This window comes from Pagrus pagrus, assembly GCF_965226575.1.
Source record: "Pagrus pagrus genome assembly, chromosome: 22".
Classification (NCBI taxonomy): Eukaryota; Metazoa; Chordata; class Actinopteri; order Spariformes; family Sparidae; genus Pagrus; species Pagrus pagrus.
Genome location: NC_140204.1, coordinates 7,604,139 through 7,628,789, shown reverse-complemented (window position 1 = coordinate 7,628,789; position 24,651 = coordinate 7,604,139). Strand labels below are relative to the sequence as shown.

At 38.1% G+C, this 24,651-nt stretch overlaps 2 protein-coding genes and 1 long non-coding RNA gene across 3 annotated transcripts; all 3 read left to right on the top strand.

Annotated features, from left to right (window-relative positions):
* Nucleotides 1-215: 215 nt before the first annotated feature.
* Nucleotides 216-2,451, top strand: LOC311251114 (uncharacterized protein). Its single transcript, XM_084343421.1, has 9 exons — nucleotides 216-254; nucleotides 411-545; nucleotides 668-683; nucleotides 777-865; nucleotides 975-1,025; nucleotides 1,140-1,187; nucleotides 1,313-1,357; nucleotides 1,749-1,808; nucleotides 1,992-2,451. The coding sequence occupies exons 1-9, from the start codon at nucleotides 242-244 to the stop codon at nucleotides 2,075-2,077; spliced, it is 543 nt and encodes a 180-aa protein (XP_084199547.1). The 5' UTR covers nucleotides 216-241; the 3' UTR covers nucleotides 2,078-2,451.
* A 5,498-nt stretch (nucleotides 2,452-7,949) lies between these two features.
* LOC311251115 lies at nucleotides 7,950-9,396 on the top strand. Its single transcript, XR_014621353.1, has 3 exons — nucleotides 7,950-8,025; nucleotides 8,909-8,971; nucleotides 9,329-9,396. It is a non-coding gene; the product is annotated as an uncharacterized lncRNA (long non-coding RNA).
* A 3,179-nt stretch (nucleotides 9,397-12,575) lies between these two features.
* Nucleotides 12,576-23,844, top strand: LOC311251111 (Fc receptor-like protein 5). The gene is made up of 19 exons (XM_084343413.1): nucleotides 12,576-12,694; nucleotides 12,863-12,898; nucleotides 13,055-13,321; nucleotides 14,641-14,916; nucleotides 15,056-15,325; nucleotides 15,420-15,692; nucleotides 16,470-16,802; nucleotides 17,295-17,561; nucleotides 17,711-17,983; nucleotides 18,139-18,441; nucleotides 19,407-19,673; nucleotides 19,928-20,167; nucleotides 21,475-21,582; nucleotides 21,686-21,701; nucleotides 21,820-21,917; nucleotides 22,083-22,133; nucleotides 22,217-22,282; nucleotides 22,818-22,877; nucleotides 23,107-23,844. The coding sequence occupies exons 1-19, from the start codon at nucleotides 12,658-12,660 to the stop codon at nucleotides 23,112-23,114; spliced, it is 3,249 nt and encodes a 1,082-aa protein (XP_084199539.1). The 5' UTR covers nucleotides 12,576-12,657; the 3' UTR covers nucleotides 23,115-23,844.
* The last annotated feature ends 807 nt before the right edge of the window (nucleotides 23,845-24,651 follow it).

The following is a 24,651-nucleotide window of genomic DNA, read 5'->3' as shown; positions in this document are numbered from 1 at the left end:
AATCCTGGTGAGCCCCGTCCGTCCTGTGGCTGAGGGACATCCTGTCACTCTTGGCTGCAAGTTGAAGACAGAAACTGTTCTTTCTAATGTGGACTTCTACAAAGATGGACAACTCATCCAAAATGGTACCGGGAGGGAGCTGACTATCCCCGCAGTGTCAAAATCAGACGAAGGCCTCTATAAATGCAAAGGACAAGATTCCCTGCACAGTTGGCAGAGTTGGACATCACCAGAGAGTTGGATGTCAGTAAAATGTGAGTATGATTAGCTGTCTTTGGGACTGTTTGTAAGTTGTGTAACAGTTCGAAATAAGTGTGTCTTTGTGTAAGAGAAATTAGGGTTAAAAAAAAAAAAACTATTTTGAATTGGTTACATATAAAACAAATATTAAAAGAGATTATGTATTGTAGCTGTGACCAGATCTGACAGCTCCTCATTTCCCGTGCTGTGGATTGTTGGGCCAGTTTGTGGAGTTTTACTGATTATTCTCCTACTACTACTACTACTACTGGTGTGCCGGTATCACCACTACACAAAGTCAAAAGGTGAGATATTTACTTTGGATACTAGTCAAAATCTCAGACGTATGTATTTAGTAACAACAGTCCAATTTCAAATACAAAGACATGTAACAGCAGGTGTGTTTCTTTTTTCTTTTTTTTTACAGAATCATATTTCATCAGGTTGTTACAACACTCTTCTCCTATTCTCAACATTACAGCAGTACGTTACATGCTCCTTATTAAATACACTGTATTTACTTCACGTTACTTCAGGTCCCAGACCACCAATCAGGGCTCTGCTACAGACCACATGATCAACCAGGATGAAACTCAATTCAGAGAAGTGCCTTCTTCTCTCTACGGTCAGCTTTTAATCCTGATTCTGGTTGTCTTTTGTCAAAGTTTTTGGAATTCGTATAATGGTATTAAAATGATTAATATGACTTTGGATTGATTTTAACCGCTCTGTAGGTGATGCCGTTCTCTATGAATCAATCAAATGCCTTGAAGAAGCTGAACATGGTACAGTTTATACCTTTTGGTTGACACCGAACGGTTAAAAATACTATAATAACATGATCTAACTATAAGCGATTCATTGACAACCCCCTAATTCTGAAAACATCTGTATTTCAGAGGAATCAAATGATGGCACATATTCTTCGATCGAGCTCAGAAACATTGGTAAGAAGACTTTATTTCCTGTAGTGAGAGTAACATGCTATTTTTGAGGTACTCTCGCAGGCCGGCACTGCCTTAAAAGTGTGGGAAACTGTCTTTTTAACATATTCATCTGATCCATCTAACAGGGAAGAATAATGGACCAGAAGAGGGCACTGTGGAGTCAGCTGCAGGTACAGTCATGTTCAACAATGGTTTACGTTGGATGCTGTGCTGTGTGTTTAATATTAACACTTGGCCAGCAAAAGACAAACAAAAATACCCCCAAAGTCTAAAAACTCTTTTATATACTGTATGTGTAGGATTTGATCATTTTATAGACACAATTTTCTTTTGAGAAATGTCTTCTGCAAATTAGTTGGATAGCTGATAAATCATAGATAGCTGTAATCAAAATGTCAAAATGTTAAAATAAACTCAATATTTTAGGCCTTAAAGTGTCTGAAATATGATTTTAAATTGACCGGGTTACAGAGTTCACATTACTTTTATAAAGTTGCAGCCAGTCTACCTTTTCAATGTGTCTTGGTGTAAATAAAATCTGAAATGAGGCCTCTGTTTTAGATGATGACGATGTGATGTATGCCAAGGTGTACTGCCACAATAAAGCCATGAAAGACAACAGTAAGTAAAGCCTCCATCCACCTGCAGCTGCTACTGTACAGTTTGCCTTGGACAAAAGTAGTAGCTGTAGTCTCTTATCTTTATGTATTTATTTAGTTTATTATATTTTCATTTACATTGTGTACACACGCACTGGCAGTCACATCATGGCAAACAAAAACCAAATCATCTGTCCTTTCTTAGGGAAATCAAATCCTGCAACGGATGAAACGGTCTATGCTGAAGTCAAACCAGGAGCACCTTTGGGTAATAATGAAGCAATTAAATAATGTGCATGGAATAAGCCACTGTAAAGATTCAGTTAAATGGGGTGTAATTGGAAGTAAAATGTCGTGAAACATCTCTTTTTAATTTGGTTTTCTTCCAGGTCAATAAAGAGATCTGTATCACTAAAATCAATGAAATGGATAGCAACATGAAACCAATGAAATCCAAATATCAGACAGTATTTTGTAAAGTTAATCTAATAGCAGGTCATTTCAAAGAAATGCATCATATGGTTTTAATCATTTGTTGTATGTAGCGTAAAGACTAATGACTATTATAAAGATTTAAATGATCCTAAGGTGTGTTTATGTTCTGTATTTCTTCTTTAGCTTAATAAAGTGTCACTTTATTTTTTAAACCGAATGTAGACAACTTTGTAAACAGGCTGCTCCAAAAGACAGTTTTAATATTTGAACTGAAGTCAGTTCTTTTTAGATTTTGATGAAAAAACTTCTCAGATTTATAACATTTAATTTATTACATTATATGTTATGTGATACGTCTTTAGGCTTTCTGTGCCTTTTTTTAATGGTTTATAGTTACTGTGTTGTTTAATAATTTTGGACCAATAAACTTGCTCCAGCTGTAAGTGTTCAGTTGTGTTTCTTCACTTTAGTTTTATAAAGCTTTCGGGGACAGAAGGAGTATAAATGTGCAAAAGCTGTAAAACTTAGAGCCAGGGAGCAGAGATGCTCTTACAGCAGAGAGACTCATGGCCTCTTTTTGGAGGACGATGTACCATCAGGTACATCTCTGATATTGGTCCAAATGCCTAAATGATTATAAACAAAGCTATTTTCCACCCGGGCCTATTTAGTCAAACCACCACCACCTCATTAACATCACCACCTGTACCTTTTCAATTCAATCACCTGTGCAGACCTATATAGGTGAGCCTAACCATTCCTCTCCCGTAAGTCTCAAGTTCTCACAACCGTTATCACAATCTTATGTTGCTTGTTATGAATGTAATCAGGTCATATTCAGCTTTATCCAGCATGATAAAATCCAATCGGCCAGATAATGGTTGCAGAAATGAAAATGTGAAAAGTCTTTATATATTTTTGTGATTTGGCCTTGAGCCTGTTCAAAACACATTTTTGTCCTTTTTGCATGGTTGAACTGTCTGTTCTCCCAGCGTCTTATCATGATGTGACTGCGAAATATATTTTCACATGTCAATTTCCTCTTTTCTTGTTTACCTAAGTGGTGTCAGAAGTGGTTGTATTCGAAACCACAGTCGCTCATTCATGGTTTAATGGTCGTGTTGTCTATTGGGATGCTTTGGGAACTCTCTATGGATTTCTGCCAAGTGAATGAATTTGAATTTCACAGACATCCCGACTGTGTGGGTGCTACATCAGCAGCGCTGGCGTCAGTGTGGTGACTGTGTGATGACTGCTATCATAGCAACATATCTTTGAATGTGTAAAGAGGAACTGCAATTCAGTCTTACTCATGCTGAGAAATTGTGGTTGTGGTTACAAACATACAGGCTGCTCACACGCCGTATCAACACGCTCCCTGAGTGATCCGAGCAAAAGCACTGTAGACAGCTTTAGGTCCGTCACTTCACACCTGGCATCAACATGCATCTCCCCGCTCTGTGCAAATATACACGTACACCCCTAGAACAAAAAAAAATACAAGTTTTTTTGCACAAAGATAGAAATATCTTCAAGTGCAATGTTTGCTGCATTACACAAGAAGGCCCAAATAGATAAGAATTTGTTGTAGAGAGCATTTCAAGAAATTTAGAAAGTTTCTCCTAACGCAACAACTCACAAAATTGAGCATTACATACAAATACTAATATTCTTCTCCGTTCTTTAAAGCAACATTATGTGGAAACAGGTCAAATACCAACATTTTGTCTCCTTCTCGGTCTGTTGCGTCATTTCATTTTGCTGCTTCTGCAGTATGTTTATGCACTGATAAGTTGAAATCGGTCTTGTGATGTTGGGGAGGTGGCGTGCAATCTACTTAAGTACACTTAGTTCCCGTATCTGCCTGTCAAATTGTAGTTGTGTGGGTTTTGTGCAAAAACAGGAAGGATTGACAGCTGAGAGGACATATTTAGGAAAACAAACGTCTGAGCTAATAGTGAATTGTGACATCACTTCTTTTCTGCCACAGTTTCCTCTTAGTCTTGCACTCGACAGGCAGGCTGGCACACTGTCAGTGGTGGATGTAGAGATGGGACACACTTCGCTCTGTGTGCTGGGGCTGTTCTGTGAGTACAGCGGTGAATTTACTTTGTTTTGTCTCTCTGATTGTTTGGTTTCTCAGAAAGTTTGAAAAAAGGCTTTGTTTTTTTAATCAACACTGCTAACTTAATGCTTTTTATAGATTTTCCCATCTTTTGTTCATCTTGGTTGAAATGCGATAATGATTTGATGCTTACAATTTTCTCCGACTACAATTTCAATTTGTGAAACTTTTAATTTAATATTAATGATTCGTAATATGACAGATTCTGTCGGTTTTACAGTGTCTGATGAGGTTTCAATCTTGATTTTAGCGCTGAATACACTTCTCAACTGTGGACGTGCTGACGGTAATTGCACAATTTCCTTGTTGTCTGTTGTTCTATTTATTCACTTCAAGGGATTTCACACCTACTACATCACTCTCAGTGGCTTCATCTGTCTGTTTCCGTCAGTGCATGCGTCACTTTAATCCTTGCGTTACTGCAAATTAAGATATGAAAAACAAGTGCTTCAAAGTGTTAACTTGTGATGTGGTTGTACTTTATTTTCCTTTGTTGTGTATGTTTGTGTTTAGGTCTAGATGCCGTACTGACCGTTAAACCAAACTGGTCCACTTTATTCAATCGTGAGTCAGTTACATTCACATGTGACGTAACAGAAGGAAAGCACACAGACTGGAAGTACACATTCACCGGGAATGGTCAACGACTTAGATCCTGCGGTACAGAAAAGTCCTGCTCATATAAGCTAATGAAAAACAGCAGCGGTGAATATCAATGCACAGGTCGTCACACGAGCAAAAATCCCACAGTGGAGAGTAAGAATGTCACTCTAAATGTCTCAGGTAGGTGATCTGATGTTTATTTTCTAAATGTATTTTAATGTGAGACTTCTGCTGCTTCTTCTGAATTCAGCTAAAAGGCAGCTGTGGCTCAGGGGTAGAGCCAGAGTCTTGTAATGGGAAAGTCACTGGTTGGATTCCCCTGGTCTGCGTTACGGAAGTGTCCTTGGGCAAGATACTGAACTCCAAACTGCTCCTGATGTGCACCTTGCATGGCAGCCACCGCCATCAGTGTATGAATCTATGTATGAATTACTGTAAGTCCCTTTGGACAAAAGCGTCTGCTAAATGCCCTTAAATGTAATGTAAAAAGGAACAGTTCACCCAAAAATGTAAATTCAGTCAGTGTCTACTTACTGTCATACTGATGGAGAACAAGTTTGAGTCTACAGCTGAAGTTGATTGGGACTTGTTAACAATAACAACATAAACCATGAGAACCTTGACGTGTGGTCGAGCTTGCACACAACCCTCATTAGGGGTGCACGCTAACGCTTTAGCCATGCAACTACATTAAAGATCGTTTTTCGGTAGATAAGGGTGCCCAGAGTCCACCACTGGTATGGAGCCAATTAAGGTTTTTGTTTTTGGTTGTTTTCACACATTTTAAATACAAGTAGCCCCCCATCTACTTCAGTTGTTTTGGAGAATGCTGCAACGCTGTTTTGCTGTGACGCTCCAGAAAAGAAAAAATCTGAAAAATTCACTTTGGGTGAACTTATTCTTTAATGGTAATTGAGATTATGATTTCATACTTTACAAACGTTACATTTAGCAGTCGTTTGTCACCACTCAGGTTCCTCATGAAACATATTTAATTAATAGATTGACCAACATGTTTTGAAATTAATGTTTTAAATGTGCAGGATCCAAACACTGCACTCCACCAACAAGACTTGACTTTGCTGTTTTTCATTCTGTGAAATTGCTTTCCAACAGTTTACACTCGGCCTAACCTGACTGTGTCTCCATCATGGCTGAGTGCTGGAGCCTCAGTAACTCTGACCTGCAGTGTTAAAGATCCATCTGCAGGATGGAGGTTCTACTGGTATAAGACTGTTCCTGTTCAATCAAACAAATCCTACAGCTATGAGCTGCTACCTGGCAGCAGCAGTGGGACTGAACAGGATTCCTACATTGTTCATGGACAGACACACACAGCAGGATATGTGTGCAGAGCTGGAAGAGGAGATCCAGTGTATTATACTTACTACAGCAAACCGAAGTTTGTCTGGTCTGGAGGTCAGTCTGTTTGTTTAGCTTTTCTTTACCGTTACATGATCTTTTCCTAACTCTTAGTTCTTTTTGTGCTTAGACCTGACCCAACCTTAAGCACAACATTGGCACAACATAAAATTGTATGTAACTGCACCTGAATAATCGTAAAATTGCACCATGAAGAATGTAAAGTTTCAACATATCCCTGCAGAAATGCACTTTGCCAGCATTTATTCTGTAGATTGGGTTGGAGCCGCCAGTGTACAGTACTGAGACTGAGCATTGAAAGAATTTTGAAAGATCATTTGAACCGTGCTGTCCTTAATCTCATCATATTCCTGCAATGTCATTTTGCAGATTTTCATGCAGCATCACTCAGAGTGAGCCCTGACAGAGCACAGCACTTTTCCTTTGAGTCTGTGTCTCTGAGCTGTGAGGGAAACTCTGCTGAGTGGAGAGTGATGAGGTTTTCCAAAACAAATCGTCTGTCCAACTGTTCTGACTTTAGGACGGTGAATGGATCCAGATGCAACGTCCACAAATTCAATAAAAATACAGCAGTGTACTGGTGCGAGTCTGGATCAGGTCAATTCAGCAATGCAGTCAACATCACTGTGCAAAGTAATTACATTCTTGCTGCTCATGTGTAAATCAATCAAAAATAAATAAACTTGTATTTTTTCTTTCCTCTGACTTCTCATGTCAGTCACATCCTGTCACCACCAAGGCTTTTCTATTAGGGAGGTTTGGTTAATGTAAGAATAACAGCAGAATGTAAGTGTATGTGTGACAAATGTGATTTTCTCACTGTTTCACAGATACAACTACAATTATCCTGCTGAGCCCTGTCCATCCTGTGGCCGAGGGACATCCTGTCACTCTTGGCTGCAAATCGAGGACAGAAAATGTGGTTTCTAATGTGCTCTTCTATCGAAATGGACATCTCATCCAAAATGACACCAGAGGGCAGCTGAATATCTCTGAAGCGTCAGAGTCAGACGAAGGCTTCCACTGGTGTGAATACTCAGGAAATGTGTCACTGCAGAGTTGGGTGGCCATCAAATGTGAGTATGATTAAAACTTCCTCTTTCAAAATCTGTCACAGTTTTTAAAGAAATGGTGTAAAATACGTCACCTTCCTAGAAGCAATGATGGCTGGAAAATGTCTTATTTACTGTAAATGTCTCATACAGTCTAATAATGAGTACAAGTGTGAACAGCTGTGATGAGTGTTTTGTTTTTAATAGCCTTTGACCTGCAAACTACAGATAACATTTAATAACTGACTTTCACTGCAGTGTCCAGGCCTGAAACCTCTTCAGTTATTCTGCCAGTGATCATCGGGCTGGTTTGTGGGATTTTACTGAGTATTGTCCTGCTGCTGTTTTGTTGCTGCAGAAAGACAAAGTGTGAGACCTTTAACTTCTAATATTTGATTGATTACAATTGGATTATTTAAAGTCACAGATCAATTCTGAAGTCCAATTATCTTTTTTTTCTCCACAGATTCGCTCTTTGCCAGGTCGGTACAACACTCTCTATTCTCTTGAACTTCAAAGCAGCAAATGTTCCCTTATTAACCTGACTGTCTTAACAATATTTTTTAGGACAACACCGTCCCAGAAAACCAATCAGGACAACCAATCAGGACAACCAAAAGTGAACTCATCTCATCACAGCGGTCAGCCTTAAAAGTTTATCGAGATTTATTTCATGAACTGTTATCGATCATTTACAACCCAATCTCCAGAATGAATGTTGACAAAGCACGCTTCTGCAAAACCACAGATGAGTTAATTATGTTGCAACTTTGGATTTCTTTTCTATTCCTCTCTTGTCATAATGCTGCGCTAATGCTCCGGTTAGGTTTAGGCACAAAAAACACTTGGTTAGGGTTAGGAAAAGATCCATGTTTGACTTAAAATATCTGTTTTGGTTGCCACAAACATGGCTGTAAATTGTCCTGAGGTCTCTGTAAAAATATCCAGTGGTGTCACAGTTACAAATGTTGAAACAATACGTTACGTTGCCCATGACATATACATATTATTCAGTGGTTATTATACAGTTATTCTCGGGTAGGTGGATTTTATGGATAATTGTTGTCATTAAAAGCAACAATCCATCTGACTGGCACCAAAATCAACCTGTCAGTTGGTTTATCAAACACTCAACTCATCTACAACAAACACAAAAGATCAGAGTTGGAATGGTTTAGGCTCTTTTCACATTGTTTCCTGTTGAAAAAACAAATTTAAAAGTTTTTTTCTGTCTGCAGAAAAAATCCCCACAAATATTACTAGCCCTCCTATTACTATACTAGATAATAAGACATTAAAACACAAGTATTGTTTAAAAATCCCCTGAATGCAATTTGAGCTACACACCAAATAATAATGATATTCAGTGGGTATCAGGAAATTGAAATTATCTGTTTTACTGAGGTGAGGTGATACTGAGGTAAAATAGTAGTGAATTTATTTACACAGAACAGTCAGAATCACTCAAAGACAATGATTTAAGATGACTGATCATAGTTGACATTACACTACTGTACATTTCAGGTGCTGATGAATCCAGCGATGTCACATACTCTTTGATTCAACTCAAAAACTTTAGAAATAAGGGTGAGTACTCAAAGTACAAGCAGTAAGTACTATTGTAAATTGATCTTTGTGAGGTTGGCAATGCCTGAATAAAAGAAAATATTTTTCATGCATATGATCACTTTAAAATGGCACAACAAACCAGAGGAGAGCTCTGTTTACTCCACTGTGAAAATAGGATCAGCTACAGGAATGGTCACTTATAAAAGTCCATCAAATATTTTGTTTTAAGATCATTAAAATAGACCCTGTACTTAATTACGGGTCTGCTTGGTTCAAATCACCCCAGTGATCTCAGAAAAAAACGCATAGATGTATCAGGTAGATGTATCTGGTGTTTCACAGGTAAACTAATCATCTCTCTCTAATCATCTCTAGGAAACTTATCTCCTGGACTAACTGGTGAAACTGTTTATTCTGAAGTCAAATTCGGAACAGCTCTTGGTAATAATGCTGCCGAATAATGTGGATGTTGTGATTTGTGTCTTTAATTATAAGCAACTACATCTTTAACAACCTTTAATCTCAGCTTTCTCTGGTTTTCTTCCAGGTCCATAATGAGTTGTGCATTTGTCACATATAATGAACTTACCGTTGTCTTTCAAACATGGTACTGTACAGTATTTACTTTGTACCTGATGGTTATTCTGCACCTTTAACACTTTTGTCTTCAATCATTTTATACAGAAATAACACAGTTTTTTAGTCGTGTGGCTGTGGTTGTTCTTTTATGGCTTTTATGTAATTTTCACTGAAGACATTAAACCAGGAATGTTGTGAAGAAACAAAAATAAGTATTAAATCTTTGTAAAATGTTTTCCTTTTGTGATGCTTCCAAATAAAACATTGGTAATACATGATAATGCTGTATTTCGATGTTATTGCATGTACACAAGATAAACAGTAGGCCCCGTTTCCTTTGTGAAAAACACTGTAGGAGAAGATGGACAATCAACAGCACACATGAAAACATGAGTTTTTAGTATGCATGCCCATTCTTTGGGGATATTTTTTGGTTGTTCATTTTTAGAGTTAACAAAACAAATATTGTGCTGAAAACCTGCACACATTGAATATATAGTGTAGATTTGGGACACAGCTGCAGTTTCATTGACATTGGTAGGCTCAGAACCGAAACGTCCGTGTGGCAAGGTTATTATTATTATTACCGTCCATGTGATTGTATCTGTGGTTTGCAGGAATGTTATGTGCTAACATTTTATCGTGGTGATGGGGATGGTATTGAATACATGATCATTTACAGTCAAAGTAATAATCATGTAAGAAAAAGCAGTGACGATGTAAATACAAGACCTTATGATGCCGATATTCAGGATGTGTTTTATGTTATTCTGTTCTTTTGAACCGATTTCAACATGTAGGTGTAAAGATCAGGAGATGATGTAACCCAGAGTGATGTGCTGTGCTATAAATAGTCGAGGATCAGGACATATATCATCACAAGTTTTGTATATTTATAGTTGCTTCAGTAAGCTGCCACGGTTTCCTCTATGTGAAAGCCAGACATGTGACCAGTCATTGCGTCATTGCGAGTTCACCCATCTATTCAAGACTCACCCATCTCCACGAGCACAGACTTGGCTGGACAATTCTGACTTTCTGAGATTGAAGTCAAAATTTTTTTCTCTGACTTTAACTCTAAGAAGAAAAAAAAGGCAGAATTGCAAGGAAAAAGTCATGAGTTTTGTTTAGTGGCATGAGAAGGACACATGTTCGTAGGAAATGTAACTTACTTTCCCAACAATTTTCTGCTTCTCTTCATCAGTTGTCTTTAGCAATCGAAGCGCAGCATCCATACTGACCGAAACAAGACGCTAAAGCAAATAATATAAGAAGTGTAATAGAGACAGAAACTACATTAATAGAACCCAGGTTCATATCTTGTTATATGTATTTTCACATGTATGTATGGACCTGAGTGAGCACGTTTTCATGCCGGATATGTAAAATAATGTTATGACTTGTACTTTTAGATTTGAGTTTGGCTCGCTTCCCATCTGCTAACATGGAGGGGGAGGGGTTTATGACCTACAGTATACTGCAGCCAGCCACCAGGGGCGTTTAAGATGTTTTGGCTGTCATGCCGCCATCTTCATATACATTCAATGGTGTGAGCGTATTAGGTGTGGTGTCAGCACTGTCTAAATTTGGCTATAACAACGACACATCTCTGTATGTGTGAAGAGGAAATGACAAACTGAGCGGAGTCAACTCATGCTGACCAGCAGTGTCTTGGCTGGTTGGTTCTCTGAGGGTCTCTCAGGGTTTTTATAATCAGCACCAGACCTTGTCTTTTGTCTCAAATTCTGATCTTATGTTAAAATAATTTGAGCAAACTAAGAATGCGGTTAAATTATGTAAATATGTCATCTAAAATTATTTAATAAAACTCAGTGTATATATAGTAATCTTTCAGTGTCAAGCCCATTCAAATGATGTTTTACTGTATCGATGTGCAGACAAGAAATAAAACCGTTCTTTCACAGGCTTTTAGATTGCGGGAAAACTTCAGCCATCCCCTTCCTCATTTTTCAAAACAGACACTACGAATAGATGGTGCATTTAAAGCCACAATAATGATAGCTGTTTTTATTGCAGTGTTATCTACTGATATGCATGTAAGATACAGTATAACTACATAATGTTTTGATTGCACAGCTGCTCTGTGTACAGTTACTCTAAGGGGATTTGTTGCGTGTAGAAAAACAAGGTTTGGTGTCAGGCTGTCTAATCGTCCGTCTTGTCACACATTTTGTATGTGTGAAAAGGAAGTGAAGCTGAGGTCAGTCATGTCAAACTGACATGCAGTGCCTTGTCTTGTTTTTTCTCAGGCTCCAGTTGCAGAAAAGCAGCTCAAAAAAAGCAACATTTGGTACCCAGAGTGATGCTGTATGTTTTATCATGTTTATTACAAAATATTGGATGTTGCTTGCTCACTTATTAAACTTCAAATTCAGTTTGTTACACGTGTGTGTGTGGTGGAAGCTAAAACTACCCCATATATATATATGTGACAAGACAGACACCACTGTTGTTGTGCTGCCGTTCCTACTCAGTTCGCATGTTTAGTTTTCTTTCTGTTTTAGGTAAAAAATAAGTCTAAAATGTATTATTATTACTGTGATGTTTACTTTTGTGCCTAAACCTAACCAAGTAGTTTACATGGCCAAACCCAAACAAATGGCAAAAGTTTATTTTAAGTGCCTACACCTAACCAAACAAATACCGTTTTTTTTGTGGTATTTTGATCTCAGTGACAAGACAGTTATGAATTTAGCCAACATACAAATCTGAGAATATTACCTGCAGGAGAAATATCATTCACAAGACTACAAGTTTTACACTGTAGAAAAATATTTAGAGTTCTGACTTTTTTCTCAGAATAAAAAAAGTCAGAATTGTGAGAAAAAAAGTGTCAGATTAATAATTATTCTGTGCGATCCTGGTTTGGTCTTATATGCAGGCACTGTATGATGTCTTGTGTACAAAATGTGTGGTCATACTCATGAAGTGGCACAAGAAGGAAGCAGAGATAGGCTGAAAAAGAGGTTGTTGAAAACCTCTCGTCTCATATTTATAAGAATTGTAACTTCCTCTCTGCGCAGTTCTCTGTTTCTGTTCCTGTTGAAGACTCGATTTTCCTGCTCATACATTAGAGTAAAAGTGTGTCGGTGCTGGATGTGAGGATGAGGCACACTTTATTCTCTGTGCTGCCATTATTCTGTGAGTACATCGGTGACTTTGTTTGTTTGAATGCTACAGATTTAGGAAAATGTAGTGAGAAGAGCACAGTATGAGATGTTTTTTCAACCGTAGCTGTCACTAGTGAAAGTGTGTATTTTTAATACCTTTGTTTATATTTCGTCTAATGAGCTTTCTACTTTATTATAGTGCTGAATACACTCCTCTACTGTGGACACAGTCAAGGTGAGTGACCAGTTTTCTTTCTTTGTGTTTAGTCATTCAAGATGAATTTCCACCAACTGTGTTTTTATGCATATATTTATAATCTATTTTCAAGTACCAACACAGACTATAGGGCTGAAGAGTGTGTCATGCATGTGTATGCATGTTGGTTTCTAGATGCTGAGCTGACCTTTGCGCCCAACTCATCTTCTTTATTTAATGGAGAGTTTCTCACCTTCGTATGTGACATGGGGGAAGGAACTGACACTGGCTGGCAGTACAGATTCAACAGGAACGGTCAACAGATTGTCTCCTTCAATACAAACAACTGGCACTCACTTAAACTGACGCCAGACTTGAGTGGTGATTATCAGTGCATTGGTCGTCACAAAAGCTCAACAGATTTGAAAAAACGGAGCAATAATGTCACTCTATCTGTATCAGGTAAGATATTAAATTCATTTGAATAATATTTGATAATTTATTTGAACAGTAACAGTAAAATGTAGTTTCTATTATCATATAATAGAAACTAAAAATAAAATTGAGTAAGAATTGTCTGCATTTTCCAGCCACAGAGTAAAGTGCTTCCTGTTTCCATACAGTTACGACATAGCTTTTAGCTGAGCGTTTTGTGGCAGCAGGCAGTGACAACAACTTAAGAGTGAAGACGGACGGTTTAAGGTCACTGTCAAGTAGCAAAAGGCGCATAAAATGCACAAAGTGTATGTTGCAAAGAAAGGACTTAGTTATACAGTAGTAGACTCCAGTTGGCTGTGAAAAAAAAGTCATCCTATATGTGTACTAGTGCAGTGCCCATTCAAAACATGGTATTCTGAGAGGTTTACAGATCCAGTCTTAAGGACAGCTCTGATAACATCAAACATGTGTAACAATTTGGGTCGGTGTATCTTGTTAAGCTACTATTCTACCATACATGAACAAAACCGTAGCAACACGTAACCCTAACGTTACTGTTGAGTTCAGAAACAAAAGATAAAAGATTCATCTTATTCAAGGAAAAACAAGATGCTGTCTAGTGACATTGCTCCCCTCGTAAGTAAGCAACCCAGTAGGTCCTAAAGGTACATATCACAATTGTTACAAACTATATCACTACATCACAAACTGTTACACATGTTTGAAATTTGTAATTTAGAATCTGGTTGATTACATCTGTAGTCTCCGAGCCGGACAACAACATCCAATGAGAGAGGCATCCCGCTGAGCAATGGTAATCATTGAGGCTAACGTAAGCTAGCATACTACTGATGACAGAAACATAAAATCTTACCTCCAGCTCTCGCTGAGGAAAAGAAATCCTGTGCTGACCGCATCTTCCGACTCATCCAGAATGGTTTAACTTCCTACTTTTGTCTTTTTTTCTCACTGCGTTGCGTTACTACAGCAAGTTGTTGCACCACACTAATCTCCATTTTGTTTAAGTCGGCTTCCCCATGAGATCAGCGTGGCTTCAGCGCTCCCGCTGGTGCACAAAGCGGTGTTTGAGGTTTATTCAGAATGTATTTACATTGAACACATCACGTGTCCAAATTGTACCAAATTTGGCGATGCATTTCCTTGGGTCCCCAGCAACAAACCTGCCAAGTTTAATGTAGTTCGGACAAACAATTCTAAAGATACGCAAACAACCCACAGATTATCAGAGATTCCTTGCTTCATAGTTAGATGGAAAGTAATTTTAAGAAATGTACTTCAGAAAGATATTCGTAAATATATTTTCTGTATATATCTATATCTAGCACACAGACCCAGGGCAACTCTGAGAGCTGATAGGACAGCCATACCAGTAGGGGGCGCTGTGACTCTGACCTGTTCTGTGGAAGGCTCTACTGACTGGAATTACGAATGGTTCAGACGTTCCTCAGACTCTGATGAAGATATGGTCGTGGCAGATGGGAACGGAATGGAAAACCTCATCAGTATCACACAAGAAGGCATCTACTGGTGCCGGGGAAGACGAGGAAACCCAGTTTTCTATACAGAGCAAAGTGATGTGTTTCGCATTGAGATAACTTGTAAGTTGAGCACCTTTTTTTTTTTTTTAGAACGACATGCATTCATTATATTTCTAACAGGATTGACTACTGAAAAGTATCAAGTTTTCTCTGTTGATTCTTCTGATTTCTATTTGAATTTTAACTGTGGTGTGAACAGTGCCCAACGGGATCTTTGTAAAGCTGCAACACAACTGGACTCAAATATTCAGCGGTGAGACTTTGGCTGTCATATGTCAGATTGAGGGAGGAGGAGACACTGAGTGGGAGTATGAGTGGAGAACAACCAGCCCAAACGCACCTCCAACACACAGTGAATACAGGATTAGCCATGCTTCTGTTTCTCACAGCGGAGACTACTGGTGTAAGGGTAGGAAGGACCTGTACTCCTCTACAGAGTGGAGTGCTGCCCTCCCACTGAGAGTATCACGTATGTCAAACTGTCTTACATAATGTGTCACGTTTTTGTGTTATGCCATATGCCAATCTATAAAAACTTTACTTTTCTTCACAAAAATTAACAGCTAATAAACCCAGGCCGACCGTTACAGCCAACAAGCAAACCATACCAGTTGATGGCGACGAAACAATGATCTGCTCTTTGGAAGACCCCGCTGAGTGGGAATACTACTGGTTCAGACGTGCCTCAGTTTTTTCAGAAAGTCAGATGATAAGCGATGGTGAACCAAACACAGATATCAGTATCTCACAAGGAGGGATCTACAGCTGCAAAGGTGGGAGAGGAAACCCAGCTTTCTTCACAGAGGACAGCGATGCAGTCACCATTGAGAAAAGAGGTGAGTGTTGCTGTAGATGTCCACAGGATCCGATGTTTTTATGCTTCCCATTCATTGTCTATGTAAGCAGTTGCTTTAAAGTTGAGGTGTAGTCTACTTAGGGTGACCAGAGCTGAACAAACCAAAGGGGGGACAAATAGTATGTTTCTGTGGGACAATGCGGGACACGCTACCAATCCTGAGAAGTTGAGATGTCAATCAAGTAAGATTTGATTGACATAATACAAAGTGCTTCACCGTGATGACGGCCCTCACCGCTTTCTCTGCAAACCATTGGATTACAACCAGATTACAGGAGAGCATGTCAAAAGCATCTGTCCTTCAGTCGTTTGACTATTGAAAACTATAATGCCAATGAAAATGTGGGACATCACCTAAATACGTGGGACGCAGGGATAAGGGAAAAAAAAAAATACTGCACAGTCCTACATAAAGTGGGTCACCCAGTCACCAGAAGTCTACTTAATGCAAATGAGGGGTGCCTCCAGAGACACTGGAAATGGCAATGGGAGGGCCTATTTATCACATAACAGTGAAACATTATGGGTAAAATAAGACAAAGTTTCCAGATGAGCCAGAACAGACAGCCTAAGAGTTGGTTATAGTCCAATCAGGTAAGGCCAGTAAAATTGTCATAGGTGTGGGAGGGTGTAGCCCATGTTGGCCAAAGCTGGGAAGCATTGCGTGCCCTTGTGTCCAGTTAGTGCTTTAGTTTGGACTAATACAGCATGCAGACTTAATGCTCTAAAGTTTTATCTGTTTATTTTCTGTTTACAGTTTCTGACAAGGCTGTCGCGTCGCTGCAACCTAACTGGCCTCTTATATTCAGTGGTGAGACGATCACTGTTAGATGTGACATACATCGACTTAGATACTCTGAGTGGGAATATTTTGGAATGGAGTTTTTTGACTATGGGCTGGAGTATGAAAACACTGAGTGGGAGTTTGAATGGAGCAGTCCCAACTCAGACACAGTCCCAACAGACGATGAATACAGGATTAGAAGTGCTACTGTGTCCAACAGTGGAAACTACAGGTGTATGGGTAAACTGAGACAGGACTTGTATTCCTCAACAGAGTGGAGTGATGTCATCACATTGACGGTTTCAGGTAAGTTGACCTGTGAGTGCACTTCATGTATTTCACACATACATGTCACTTTCTATGACTTTGAGATTTCTCTAGACTCCCACGACCAAACCGGCTAAGTTCTACTGTAGCGCCCAGCTCTTCTAGACTCCAAATCTTACATTCCAAAATGTTAGCTTTTGGGAAATGTCTTTTTGGGTCCCAGTGCATCACATGACGTTGTAATTGCACAGTTTGGCCACTATGACAACCGGCTTCAAAGCCTGGCGCTCTTCCCGAAGGCTCGGCACCAACTCTTTACACATATTACATTACACCTATACAAACACCACGACAAATGCTTGTACACCAGATTGGATTGGCAAAACTAGAAGCCTACCCTACCCTGTTGTTTGGGCTACCTACAGCGTGTTTGCATGACTATTTTCTCAATTTGCTTGTATTTTGTATATTTGCGTGCGTTTTCCTAAGTTGCAGTATGTTCAGTTCTTTTTATATCTTTGTACTGAACAGCACACAGACCAAAGGCTAACCTAAGTGCTGACAACAGAGCCTTTTCAGTAGGAGGCAGCGTGACCCTGAGCTGCTCTGTGAACCCATCATCATCTGGTTGGAAATACTTCTGGTACAGAGGCAAAAAAACCTCTGAACCTCTGACCACTCAACTCTCAGCTGGACGAATCAGAGTCTCGGAGGAAGGAGTCTACTGGTGCAGAGGAGGAAGAGGAGAGCCAGTTTACTACACAGAGTACAGTGATCCAATCACTATCAACACAATTTGTGAGTGGCATTAAAATATTACACATTTTTGTAAGAAAATGTAATCTGTGGTAAGGATTGCTGATTATGGATCATGGCAATAACCATTGATATAATATGTTTCACTTTTTACTTTCATTTTTTGTGTCCTTGTTGGTGAACACAATCAGTTACAAACAAGGCTGTTGTGACTCTGCAACCCAACTGGTCTGAGATATACTCAGGAGAGACGATCACTCTCAGATGTGAGATCCAGGGAGGAGACACTGAGTGGGAGTATGAATGGACAACAACCAGCTCACACCAACCTCCAAATGTAAATGAATACCGGATTACTTCTGCTTCTCCATCAGACAGTGAAGACTACTGGTGTAAAGGCAGAATGAAAAGAGCCCAACAGAATTCAACAGGGTGGAGTAATTCCTTGAAATTAACAGTATCTCGTAAGTAGATTCAATTTTATTCACACTATAAATTCACAAAAATCTCCAGGTTGTTGTGTTAAATCTGTATCACTCAGCAGTGCAAGTAATCCACCACCAAGTCTAGGCTATACATCAAAACATATTTTCTTTCTGGGAAAATCATTCTCCAACAGATAAACCTGAGACTGTTCTCACTGTGTCTTCATCATGGCTGAGTGCTGGAGCCTCAGTAACTCTGAAGTGTGAGGTTGAACATCCCTCTGCAGGATGGAGGTTCTACTGGTATGTGGCTGTTCTTGATCTATCAGGTGACAACTACAGCGCTAAGCTGCTACCTGGCAGCAGCAGTGGGACTGAACAGGATTCCTACATTGTTCATGGACAGACACACACAGCAGGATATGTGTGCAGAGCTGGAAGAGGAGATCCAGTGTATTACACTGATTACAGTGAACTGAAGTTTGTCTGGTTTGCAGGTCAGTCTGTTGGTTTCTTCCTTCCTTTTCTCAAAAAGCAGATTTTGTGTTTTTGATTCATTGTCAGTCAAATGTTGGTTTGTTACCAAAGTGTCTTGAAAACGAATGTGCATATGGGCTAGATTCAAAATATCTGCACCTTCACAGCACCACAGATTTTTATTTATTACCATTTAGCTGATATTGGCCCACATATTTATATAAGTGTATAATTTGGCCAATATGAAAACTGTTTTTGACGGAAACAATGCAGCAAAAGATGCTTGGGGTAATATTTAATGAATTATTTCCCAGTCAAGTCTATTGTTTCAGTGCACCTTGACAATGAAGTTTATCATTTAACTGTGAAAAACTGAACGACATTACGTACGCATCTTTGTCACAAGTAATTGATATTTGAGAAATCATTAAAAAATGTGTTTATGTATATGCTATGAGAATAAAAACATATAGGCCAATATTCATTGATATTGGAATTTTTTCACTCCCTAATATCGGTATCAGCATGGGCACCAAAAAATTCACAGTCATTCATCAGTCGGGCTCTAATTTGAAGTAATTATCTACTAATTTGACACACAGCTTCTTTATTCTGAAAATTGTCACTTAGTGCGATTTGCTGACCCCCACAGTTGCTGAGTGCAACATCAGAGTTGTAAGTACAGATCCCAGGTCTGCAACAATTTGTCAGACATAATGTAGGTGCTAACTACAAACAGAACTCATTACGTCATAACAATGTATTGTGTTGAAAGCTTGCATGTTGAAGTAAACATGCAAAAAAATCAGACAAAACAGTTAACCCCCTCAACGGTTTATCCAGTTTTTTTCATAGCATTTTTATTGCTCAACGGTTTGAAATGATGTAAACACAGTAAGATTAAAGAATTTGCTGGATTGTTGTCTTTATAATCTTTTAGTATCTGTATTTATTGTTTTACTCTTCCTTAATGTTGTTTTTTCAGATTTTCACTCATCGGCGTCTCTCACAGTGAGTCCTGACAGAGCTCAACACTTCACTTCTGACTCTGTCTCACTGAGCTGTGAGGGAAACTCTACTGAGTGGAGAGTGAGGTGTTCATCAGCTCAGATCAGATACCTGTCATACTGCTCCTACTGGGGGACAATGAATGGATCTACATACAACATAGAAGGATGGCACAGTGATGCAGTGTACTGGTGTGAGTCTGGATCAGGAGAGTTCAGCAACGCAGTCAACATCACAACAGGATGTAGGTTTTCATTACATTTCCTCTTCCATATTTTGAACAGTTTGTGATATACCTTGTTTTATAATTGTAATGAATAGATATTCATTTGACATACCAAGAAGTGCGCTTGCCTATCCATTACATGAGAAATTTCAATTTTCAATTCAAACTAGAATTAACCAAACTAATTTTGGCTTTTGATACAACTAATTTGTAAATGTACAATCTGAAAGTCAGGTCTTTCTTATTGATCATATTATTTAACTGTTTTTCAGCTGATATTATCCTGGTGAGCCCGGTCCATCCTGTGACTAAGGGAGACTCTGTTACTCTTGGCTGCAACTTGGAAACAGAAGAATTACTTTCCAATGTCACTTTCTATAAAAATAACAAACTCATCCAAAATGACTTCAGCACGGAGCTGAAAATCTCTGGAGTCTCAGAGTCAGACGAAGGCTTCTACAAATGTGAATATTCAGGTGATGTGTCACCAGAGAGTTGGATATCAGTAAAATGTGAGTATGATTGAAGTAAATGAATCATCATTATCAGTAATTGCTGAAATATAGTCATCACAAGGTTAATTGCTTATGCTTCACGATGGTTTGCCCCCAAGAATATGCTGTTTTTAAAGGGGCATTACTAGAATTAATCAGAAAAGAGCACACAAGTCACACAATTAGAAAAGGATGTTAATGCTGATGATGTTTTCTGTTCTTTGATGTGTTTTTTACACATCATCGATCTGCTTTTGGTCATGCTGACCACTAAACCCTTGATTGGGGTTCCCTCTTGTGTAATCCTTTTATGGATAACATAAACAGTCCGATGACCCACCTGCTTGTCGTCCAGCTCATTTGCACGACAATGCAAACATGTAAACAGCTCCGCAGTTTACATGGGTACTCATAACATATATCAGAAAGCTTAGATACTTGTTATTCGACTCATGGAAAGTATTTAAAAGATACAACCACATCAGGCAGGTACAATCAGCAAACCATCAAGCAATACAATAGCGATGGAACAGCAACAAACTAACGTCACATATACTTTTTTATGCCCTACTGTATATGTCCAAAACTCTTTCCATTACACTCTTTAATGCTGTTATTCAGCTTTACGACTAATACTGAGATGGCTGCTGACCTCTGACCATGATTGACACCTGATTTGGTCAGGTAGGAGCTTATATGCCCTCCCTGGAGCCTACAACAGTCAATGAGTGATTGACTAGAAAGCAGACCCACTCTCCATTGCCCCCCTCCTCTCCTGTGCCACTTTCACACCAGTCGCCGGATAACTGACGTTTAGCCAATATCATTTAAAAACTGGAAAAATATAGTTTAAATGTGGTTTCTAAGGCCTTAACTTATTATTGTATGCAAGTTTGCTCTTTGTATAGTCTGGTTTTTCACCGAAGCACTTGTTTTTGACTATTTCATATGCACAATCGAATTTGATCTTGGACCGTGTAAGACTACATGGTGAGAACACATTGTGTTTTCCTGCTAATAGGGGTAGTTAAAGGGGTAGTTCATCTGCAGGCTTATCTTTGTCTAAAAAAAAAAATCAGGCATGAAAAAATAATAAATATTTCTGTGTGTTGAAACTCCTATAGATGAATACCAGAAGCACTCAAAGAGCTTCTAATTGTAACGTTTCAAAAGAGCCCAAAACCCTGCATGTATTACAAATGGTTCAACGACAGCTTTGAATTTTCTTTGGGCGAGACTGTGATAGGCATTTTAGGATAATTTTACATAATTTTTTACAGAAATTGTAACAGGTTTGAATTGATACCTATTCTTTATCATTGCAGCTTCAGACTCTCCATTGCCTGTGCCATTGATCGTTGGGCTGGTTGTTGGCATCTTAGTGATTGTTCTCCTGCCACTGTTACTACTGTGTTGGTACAGAAAGTCAAAAGGTGTGATGCTTTCTTATTCAAAATTCTGATGTCATGACACGAAGCATCGGTTCAGTTTGCAAAATTACATTATATAGCGTAATAATTACTTTCTTTTTCACAGATACATGTTGTCACAGGTTGGTACAATACACTCTTGTCTCATCTTATACATAAGATGATTTAATAACTAATTACTATACTCTACATTTCTGCATATTACTTCCTTTGTTTTTTTTGTAATACTACATGCTTCAGGCTCATCCAGTGTCAGGGAACCAATCAGAGCTCTGCTACAGCTCAAACTGTCAACCAAGATAAAAATGAACAGCAAGTATACTCCTCTCTTCGCCATGGTCAGTATTCCATCTAATCATGAAAGCTTTCACAGCTGTTTGTAACGCTCCTCTTAATTCATATCTAGTACTGCAGATTTAACATTGTTGAACCAAAAGCTAAGAACCATGCTATGATGCAGACGTGACTAATTTTACGTTGTCTTGATTTTTATTGATTTAAAGGTGATGTTTGCGTCTATGAAACAATCAGTGGCTCAGGAAACACTGGAAGTGGTACTGTATAAACTTAGTCCAAAATGATACTGATTTTAATGGAGTGATTGCTATTTAAGTTGTTAAAAACATTTCAACTTCAGGTGAACGTTCAGATGAATACAGAAATGTCACATCAAAGATTCAGCTCAAAGGTCTTGGAAAGAGGGGTGAGTAAACAAAATATGAAAAATAAAATTATAGACTGTTAATTCAAACAGCAGTCCAAATGTACATATTTTGAATGGCACAAAAGTATGTGGATGGCTGAATAATCGCACTCATACATCTAATTTCAAAACTGCAGAATTTGGGAACCTGACTGAAGGGATTTTGCTCCCATTCAGCCAAAGAGCATCAGTGAGGTTATCCACTGATGTTGGCTAATAAGGCATGGTTCACAGTTGGTCATCTTAGAGGTGTTGGATGGGGTTGAAGTCACTCTGTGCAGGCCAGTCTTTCAAGTTCCTCCACACAAAACTTGGAAAATGACTTCTTCAAATTTCCGTTCTTTCTGTGGCAGGCCATTTGAAACAAGAAAGGACCTTCCCCAAACTTTTGCCAAAAAAAGTTGGAATCAGGCTATTGTTTAAAATAACATTAAGATCTACCATAGCTGGAACTGAACCATGAAATACAGCCCCACATTGGTATCCACACACTTTGTGTGTTAATTTTATTTATTTTTTCATATTGTTTTAACAGGAATACGTGATGATTCAGCAGAGAGCTCTGACTACAGTAATGTCAATCCAGATTCAACAGGTACAAATATTAACACTATATATTCAGCTTCAAGATAATTTGCATTTGGATAAAGTTTTTTATTAGAATTGTATGATATCAACATTATTAAATACACCAGATATGTATGGATATGTATATATATATATATATATATATACACATACTGTATATACATATATATATGTGTGGGACAAAAACTATTTGAGGAAAATGTGTTACAATTGTATATATTGTGATTTTGTTCCAGGTTCATAAAGAGAAGTGCATCATCAGCTAAATAAGAGACATGTGGACAACAACATGATAAACATTCATGGTTGAACATGTTTATTGGACTTATTCAGCTGCTGCCATCCAAACATCAGATGACCAATATTGTGAGCAATTTGACAGCAGATTATATGAAGATATTCAACTGTTATGTTGCATTTCACTTTCTGCTGATTTCTGCTGAATTTGCTTTAGTGTTTATACTCATTTTGTATATACATTTTTTATTTTTTTGCGATAATGCAATTAAGTTTGTTGCAATAATGTAATAATTCTTTCTTGCTTTATCGACAGTGGTATGTTGTGGTTTCTTTCTTGTGACAAATGTACTTATTGCAAGTTGCTTTGGACAAAAGCGTCTGCTAAATGCCTTAAATGTTAATATAAATGTCAGTGTAATTTTGCAGGTTAGATGGCTTGTAACTATGTAAGTGTATTTTTACATCTGTAATGGAGTTTGGTTGGGTGGTTTGTCATCTCCACTCTTGTTAAACTTGTATAGATACATGCCTGCCAGCCAGAGATTTCTCTCACTGTTCTCCCGATTGTTAATTTCTCCCAGTTTTATCTGCTGTTACCAAAGCATATGGTTTATGAGAAGCCTGTGCCTGTATAACAACATGAAACATGAAAAGCTTATTTGATTCAGATTAGTTGAGGAGTCTCTTGAAAATGTCAACACCTAAAGTGATATGCTGTCATAAATATACATTTGTTTAGAATAATAAAAAGTGTTTTTATCAAAAAAAGTTTTTTTTATGAAAGAAATTGTTAGAAACTCTGCTGACAGCAAGTTTATTGATGCTTAAAAAGGTCACCAAACTTTTAAAAACACAAAATAAAAAGTAAAATCCATCCAGGTGAAACTAAAATACAGAAAGTATCAAACCATTTTCAGAATGACAGAAGACAACTTGTATGTGTAACAGAATGTGTTTTTCATGTATAATACATTAATTGATGTCAATATGTAAGGCGCTTTAAGCAAAAAACTACAAAATATACCAACTTTAAAGTCAAGAGTATCAAGGCGCAAAATATTTGATTTTTGGAACAATAAACAATAACAAAGGTGTCTACAGGAATTTTGAAAAAAATAAACAAAACAAAGAAGAAATACTGAACATAAACAACAAAACATTTCAATAATTACATGTGATAATCTGTAGAAAATTCAAACCATATGATATATTTCTTTTAAATGACCAGCTATAAGATTAACTTTCACAAAATGCTGTGCGGTATTTGGACAGCAGAGGTGCATATAATGATAACATAAAAAGCTCTAAATACAAACATGTAGTTTACCATGTTGTCATCCATTCCATCGGTTATGTTGATGGAGATTTTTTTATTGACCTAGAAGAAAACCAAAGCAAAAGGTAATGTAACATTCAAGAATATGACATTTTAACCTGTCATTTCATATAATGTGACAGTGACAGACCATTTCTGGACCATACTATCTATGGCGGTATTACATTTATATTTTGTACAAAGTCTTTTGTACTTGACTGTACCT